Source organism: Lepidochelys kempii, chromosome 6 (genome assembly GCF_965140265.1).
Source record: "Lepidochelys kempii isolate rLepKem1 chromosome 6, rLepKem1.hap2, whole genome shotgun sequence".
Lineage (NCBI taxonomy): Eukaryota > Metazoa > Chordata > Testudines > Cheloniidae > Lepidochelys > Lepidochelys kempii.
Genome location: NC_133261.1, coordinates 125780526 through 125788235, shown reverse-complemented (window position 1 = coordinate 125788235; position 7710 = coordinate 125780526). Strand labels below are relative to the sequence as shown.

Below are 7710 nucleotides of genomic sequence, written 5' to 3'. Positions count from 1 at the left end.
GCTTGAGTTTTACGCGCATCCCCTCCCCTTCCCTGCTGCAGGAACAGCCGCAGGTGGGGATCAGCAGAGCCCAGGGGGAACCGCGTCCGAGGTTTTGGAGGGCCGGGGCAGCGCAAGCGGGTCTTCAAAGGCTCATGCAGACCTTCCAAGAAAGCAGTCTCCAGCACCGCCTCCCCTCCCCCTTTTCCTTCCGCCCCCCCCCCCAAACAAAACCTCGAATCGCTTTGAACGCGGGGGCAACGAAGGGATCACAATCCCCGCCGGTTTAGCATAACCCCCCGGGTAACTCGGCCCCGCTTTTCACATGCATTTTTTTTTTTTGCAAACGCTTCCAACAGGTTAGCAAGGCAAGTGTCACTCCCCGGGGCTGGGCCTGCCTGACAAGCCCGAGTTCCCAGGCTTTCCCCGCACCCCCATGCTGCCAATCACCAGAGAGAGACTATATCTATCTCTATATACTTAAATAAAGATCATTTTCAATGGGAAGGAGCCAGGCTCCTGCTCCGAGCCCCGCCCCAGCCTGTCCCCCCTAAGGCGCCAGGCCCACGGTGCCTTTACCTTTCAAATAATGACTCGCTGTCGTTTTTTCTTTTAATATGTCGTTATAAATATATTTTGTCAAAATATAGGATCATTATTGTCAAACCATTTGCACATAAAGTCATAAATAAGGTCAAGGTGAACGTTTAGTTTAAGATCAGGGTCCAGCGGGAACACGCAGTCCTGGGGAGGGGAAAGGGGGGGTTAACGGCACCCGCACCCCTCCACCACCATCTCCTGGTAGTTTTTCAGGACCACTTTGTCGTACTCGTCCAGGTACAGCATGGAGATGGCGCTGAGCTCCGTGGGCACGCAGCAGGCCTTGGGGATGCTGGCGTTCACGGAGTTCACCAGGGTTTGCACGATGGCGTGGTTGGTGGAGTTGAGGTGGTCGGCCAAGGGGAAGGGGCAGTCCCCGTGGCAGTAAAAGGCCTGGTAGCCCGGGGGGGCCACGATCCAGTCGTTCCAGCCCACGTCGCTGAAATCCACGTAGAGCGCATGGCGGCGGCAGTTTTTTTTGTTCTTGCGGGGCCGCGGGTGCTTGGCGCTGCGGCGGGCCCGGCGGGTCAGTGCGTGGCCCCTGCCGTCGTGGCTGAAAGTGACCAGCAGCGGCCTCAGCTGGGCCCAGTCCCCGTCTCCTTGAGGTAAAGATCGGCTAATCCTGACGTGGCTCCCCGGCCGGGCCGGCTGCAGCGCGGTCACCTCCACCGCCAGCCCGTGGTTGGGCTGCTTGTCCTGGGTCCAGCGGAGGACGGCGGGGCTCACGTCGAAGCTCTCCCACCGGGACACGTTGTGATGCACCAGCCGCGTGTCCAGCAGCCGGGTGATCACCTGCCCGCGGGCCGGCAGCGGCTTCATCACTTCGTAGATGTTGATCCGGTGCGAGCCCCGTTCCCACGCGGGGCTCTGCGCTTCCGGCTGCTCCCGGTACAGCCGCAGCTCGGCCGAGGTGATCACCTCGTTCTCCGGCACGCTGCTGAGGTTGAAGAGGAAGCGAAAGCGGGGGGTGTCGCTGGGCCCGGGGAGGGTCTCCAGATGTTCTGCAAGGAGCGGGGTGGGGAGGGGGGTAAAAACAGAGCGTGTGAACGTTTGGGGGAGCCGAGACACAAGGCCAGGTGAGTCAGGGCACACGGCTCCTCCCTCCCGGCCACGCTGCTTCACCTGTCCCTAGCCCCGCACGGAGAGAGCTCAGCCCTCCAAAATGCAAAGTAGCAACATTCCCCCCTCCTCCCCCCTGCTCGCCAACGCATCATTTCCACGCCTAACCAGCTCCTGCCCCGGAATCCCGCTTCCCCACCGCCGGGCCCTATTCATACGGATTTACAGACGGGGGTGTTTTAAAACCAAGTTTCTTTAAAACACTTGTCCTTCCCCCTCCCCCCCGCCTCCCCCCGAAGGATCTTGCTCACAAACTGTGCCCAGCGATTGGGAAACACAGAGCCGTGCCTTGTTGATCCCATAACCGGGGGGGGGGGGGAATAAATTCCGACACAGCAATGATGCCGGTGGATTAATAGCTCCGCTTGACTTTGGAAAAGAAACATCCGCTACGAAACATTTGGATCAGATTACAAGGCCCTATTGAACGAACCTCACAAACACGCTGTTGTCGGTATTAAATTCAAGGAGGTTTTTTATTTTCTTTCTTTTTTTAAAAAAAAAAGAGCCCAAGCAGGCAGCGATCGCTTTGATATCTCAAAACAAACACACACGGGACGCGATGGGGGGGATCTCGGTTACTCCGGAGTTGAATCCGGAGTGAATTCCGTGGGAGCTCGGAGGGGGTGACACGAGTCGAAACCCAGAGTGACGGGAGGAAGCAAAGCAGCCCTTCACACCAACGGGTCAATTTCAATCTCCGCGCAGGATGCTGGAAAACGCAGCCGCGGGACTAGCCCAGACCAGCGGGCCGGGGGGAGTCCGCCTTCAGCCGATCCAAATCCCGACCGCTTCCCGACGCCCCCACCCCAGGGCTGCAGCACTGACCTTCATGGTGGAAACTCCTCACGGTGTTGGCCCGGCTAGTCGATCTCTCGGGGTACCGCAGGCTGATGTCCTGCAGGCTTTCCTCCTCTTCCCCGGACTGCAGCCGGTAGAGGTCCAGCATGTACGCGGGGACGACGGCTGCTTTGCTGGGCTGGGGCCGCCTTCGGAGCCCGAACATCTGCAGCAAACTCGCCTCGAAACCCCGCAAGAGTTCATGGCTTTGCCCAGAGCGGCGTCCAGATCCTGCTTGCGCCTGGAGTTCTGCAACTTTCTTCCTCCCCGTCTCGGGTATCAAACTGGCATGGTTAGTACCTCCTAGCAGAACTTGGCATAACAGAATGACCATCAGCATTCGGTTACCAGGAATCATGGTGTCTCTGGGGTTTCCAAAAAAAACGCAACAACAAACAAGGAGGGTCAAGATTAAAAACAGCCACCCCACCCCACCCCCCCAAAACCCGAGCCAGCAGCGGCTGCGAGCGGCAAACGCGTCTCAAAGGCGAAGGAATCGCCTGTAATGGACTCGCTCGAACTTGTTTACAGCCGAAGAGCCCCCACAATCAGATAGCCGCTACCCGGCTCATCTGCTCGGTCCCTGCTATCTTCGCAGGGATCTCCGCCTAACTTCTTTCAAGAATAAACAGTGAACATTGGGCTTAGATGGAATTTCTCCTCTCGCCTCCTCCCCGACCCGACGGATCGCTGGAGTGCAGCTGATCGGGGGGCCGGGGGGGGGGGTCTCCACGAGCCTGGATCACAGGGCAGAGGGAAACAAAAAGTGACTTGGCCCCTTTTATTATTTTGCTGGCGCTGTCCCTTTGAAGTGAGGCTGCAGCTTCGCCGCGGCCTTCAAGGGGTTTTGAGAAACGAGACATGCCGCGGGGGGGGGGGGGGGGGAGTGACTTGAATCTAGGGTCACTGCAAAGGTAAGACAGAGAGAAGGAGAGTTTGAAAAGTCCCCGATCTGTTAGCAGACGCGCCTGGGAGGGGGCTTGCGCGTTACAGTCCGCGAGGGGTCAACCCCGGGAGCGAGGGGAGAGCAGCGAGAGACGTTTACACCACTTCCAAGCCCAGGAGCAGGAGGAGAAGGAGAAGGGGCTACTCACTGACAGCAAACAAGGCATGTAAAAACAGTCCATGATTCTTGCCAGCCAATCTGGAACAAACGGGTGGAAAAGCTCAGGGGCTCGGAGGCGCTTGGCTGCCGGGGCTGGGACTGCGGAGCGGCTCCGAAAATGAATATTTGAATCCAATGAGCCTCCAAAGCGGACTGGCTCTGTTTTTCTTCCAGCCCATGAGAGTCACGTGGCCCCCAGTCACTCCTCGCCCCGCTTGTCCGTCACAGCCAGGCACCGCCCACTGGGCTCCAAAAGGGATGTCCCGCCCCTCCGCCCCTGTCAATCTCCTGGCAAGAGAAACCTCCTCTTGCCAAGGGGCAGTGGCTGCCCTGATCCTGGCACTAGTGAAATCCCATGGGTGGGGGTTGAGGGTGACTTCAGTTTAAAGCCCGATCCTGCTCCCACTGGAGACCCCCCTTTCCCTTGCACCGACCTTGTGCGTCTAGAACCGCAGTGCTCCAGCAACTGCCCTCCCAGCCCCACCCTGACCCCACAACATCCCCACTCCCCCCAGGCCAGCCCAGCCCCTCCTCCCCTGCAGGCCTGCTGCCACCCTTTGCATCCTTTGCAGAAGGCTGCGCTTGTGTCATGCAGCCTGTGAGTGACACCCAGGCGCCATCGGTTTTTCCCAGCAGGTCTCCCCCTATAGAAAAGTAACCCCCATCCACTGAGCGCACATTTCCCCAAGCCTTACAAAATAACCCTAGCAAGAGGACCAAACGCATGGAGGGGCTCAACCCTTCCCTAGCCTGCAAGAAATCTTGCCAGCATTAGGTTAGATGGAGGGGTGGGGGTCAGTCAAATCCCGATGTTCTTAACAAACCAAGGGAAGGATTTGCCAATAGGGCAGAGGCCTGTTTTGCTGGGATTAGAGCTCCCATCTGAGTTTAAAAACACAACTAATAAAACCCAAGGCATGGTCAATTTCATCAGCGCCATAAAACAGAAGAAAACTCACTAAGCTTTCCCTAACATGGAGCTTCCCATGAGGGGGGCACTGGGAAAGTCGTCTTAGCTTCTAGGAGCAAGTCAAATATGAAATAGCCTTTGGGATCAGGTCCTCCCCCACCCCTGGGTTTGCAGGAGGGTGTTAAGTTAATTCTTACCGCTACATGCGGGCTTCGGCAAGTTCCTTCCAAGAACCTTACATCTCAACAGCTCAAATAATTTACAGGCGTGTAGGGACGCTGGAAGCATGAGTCTGTCATCGGAAAGGGCCTATTCAAAAACATTACACAGTGTCAAGGCAAAAACAGGCCAACACCTTTCCCAGCGCTCTCAGACCCAACGCCTGTGAAGCAGGGCCAAGCTCAGCCATTAGTTCATCAAAGAGAGCCACAGATCCCAGCTAGTCCACGCCAAGGCAGAGAGAGGTCCCCACCCATCTGAGCCTGGGACCAAACCCATCCTAGCTGCTGATTCTGTCCTCTCTCGCCCACCGCCCCACTTCACCTTGGATATTTCACTTGCCCCCTTGGATAGCTTTTGTGAACTCGCTAAAGGAGCAATACAAAAAAAAAAATCTTTTTGGACAGGCAATAGAGCCGATTCACCCAGCAATCCCGGCTCAGCGCTGCCCTGAAAAGATAAAGGGCTATTTAAAGGAGCGATCTCCCTGGGGACTGCAGGTGCAAGAGCGTTATAGGTGCCCTCGTTCAGGGCTTGATGGGTTTTAAAAATGAAACTCTGACATTTTAAAATGCAGGAGTGAGGGGGTTTATTCCGAAGTAACTCCGCGATTGAAGGAAAGCAGGTAAATCCTCCGCTTCCTCCAAGTCTGGAAGGCAGGCTCCTCAGTGACATGCGATTGAAAACAAAGAGTTTAGAGGAGACTCTAAGAAGTGTGAATAATGAGATTTCAGATGGTCCAGATGGGGGACGGCTGGGTCTGGCCCGTCCCTTGAAGCCCAGGATTGTACTTGTAGAAATTGTTACCTGCGGGGAGGGAAAAATGCCCCCCCCCCCCCAGCCGCCGCGATCTCAGGCAGCGGAGCCAGGCGGCACTCCGAATCCTCTTCGAACCACGCTCCTCTGTGTCAGAACTGGGCAGGTGTCTAAGATCAAACCAAAGCGGATTGGAACAGAATCACCCGAAATCAAGACGCACAAAGAGAGATTTTTCCACTCCCCTTTCTCGCCGCACGTGCTTTTTACTCTCTCTGCCCGTCCGTCTCCTCCCCGCACCGGGAGCATCACATCTGAAAGCCTCGGAAATCCTGCCGGGTGTAGCCAAGCGCACAGCACCCTCGGCGAACACCTGGAACCAGGTGTAACCTGCGCTCGCCGGGCGAGAACCAAAGAACGGGCCTGGGGGAGGGGGGGGGTGATCACCCCAAGGAATATGCGGGCTGGGGGGCGCACAAAGATGAGTCTAACTATGCTGATATTGGACACCCCCAAGGATCACTCATGACACTGCCTTTGAAAGGGAACCTGGGGAACCGCCTCCCCCGCCCTAGAGGCGGCAGAGTTTGGGAATGAAAAGCGGCCGCAACTGGGATGGTTCAAGATCTGGTCTCTCTCCCTGCTCCCCACCAGATGGGGAAAGTGGCCTGGTTACCCCCAGCCCAGAGTCAGGTGTGCGGGGGAGCAGTGCCCTTGGGTGTGACAGGACAGGGATGGTGCCGCCCCAATCTCTCACCACAGGTCCATGCACTAGTCTGATCCTTGGCACGCTCTGCTGGAGGGTGCGGGAACCAGGGGGGCACACCAGCAATCTGGGGAGGTACTAAATCGGAGGTGGGCAAACTACAGCCCGGGGACCATATCTGGCCCTTCAGACATTTTAATCCGTCCCTCAAGCTCCAGCTGGGGAGCGGGGTTGGGGGCTTGCCCCACTCTGCGCATGCCAGGGCTCTGCAGGGCTCCCAGAAGCAGGGGCACACAACCCCCTCCACCTATGTGTAGGGACAACCAGGGAGCTCCGCACACTGCCCCCGCAGCTCCCATTGGCCACAAGCCAGGGCCAATGGGAGCTGCAGGGGCAGTGCCTGCAGATGGGGCAGAGCCGCCTGCCCCCACCTCCACATAGGAACTAGAGGAAGGACGTGCCGCTGCTTCTGGGAACTGCTTGAGATAAGCACAGTCTGGAGCCTGCACCCCAACCCCCTCCCGTACCCCAAGCCCCTGATTCTCCTCCCACCCTCTGAACCCCTCAGTCCCAGACTGGAGCACCCTCCTGCATCCCCAAACTCTCCTTGCCAGCCCCACCCCAGAACCCACACCCCCTGCCGAAGCCCTCACCCCATCCCGTGCCCCAACCCCCCATTTTGTGAGCATTCATGGCTCGCCATACAATTTCCATACCCAGATGTGGTCCTCAGCTCAAAAAGTCTGCCCACCCTTGTACTAAATGCTAATCCCAGCACTGAGGGGACACCCCAGTCACCTGCCAGTGGCACCCTCGGGCCTTGCTAAAGCCACTTTGCCTGGGTATGCACCAGAGCCAGCTTCAGAAGTCAGTGTCCTCTCTCCCCTCCTTCTCTTCCTTTCCCCCTCCCTCTCCCACATCCCTTCCTCCCACTTTGCCTTCCCCTCCATGGACCAGGCTAACCCACACCAGCCAGGTCACTGGGCTACTGCACGCAAGTCCTGGGAGCTCCCATCAGCCAGCTGTGAGGGTGTCACTCACTCCCCCCACGGCCAGGCTGGACTAGCGGCCCACATGCCGTGGCAATCCAAAGGATGCACCCACGACCTGCCGCTGATTGGTGTGCACTTCAGACACCCGTACATAGAGACTACCCTGATCACAGTAACCACTCCAGCTGACTGCTCCAAGGAGGGATGGACCCACCCCTCAGAGTTTAACCCCAGATCCAAACTGTCCTGAAGAGTGGGTGGCTGGGATCTGGGACAGACACGCCAAACCCACAGAAAAAACACAGACGTTGGGCTTGTTTCTGGCTTAATTGGCTTGTGAGTTGCTTGTTGGCTAGTTTTTGGCTTGTAGCCCACAGGCAGCGAGTTATATCTCCAGGTGGTGCCTTAGCACCAGCAATATTCAGAGCCCAGGAGCCCAGCTCCACCAATCCTTGGGACCCGGCCCCACCTGCCACCCCCCCAT

At 57.6% G+C, this 7710-nt stretch overlaps 1 protein-coding gene across 1 annotated transcript; it reads right to left on the bottom strand.

The window, feature by feature from the left end:
* Window positions 1-618: 618 nt before the first annotated feature.
* On the bottom strand, window positions 619-3845 carry BMP4 (bone morphogenetic protein 4). Its single transcript, XM_073350100.1, has 3 exons — window positions 3633-3845; window positions 2527-2903; window positions 619-1580 (listed from the first exon to the last, which is right to left on the bottom strand). The coding sequence occupies exons 2-3, from the start codon at window positions 2894-2896 to the stop codon at window positions 745-747; spliced, it is 1206 nt and encodes a 401-aa protein (XP_073206201.1). The 5' UTR covers window positions 2897-2903; window positions 3633-3845; the 3' UTR covers window positions 619-744.
* Between the last annotated feature and the right edge of the window lie 3865 nt (window positions 3846-7710).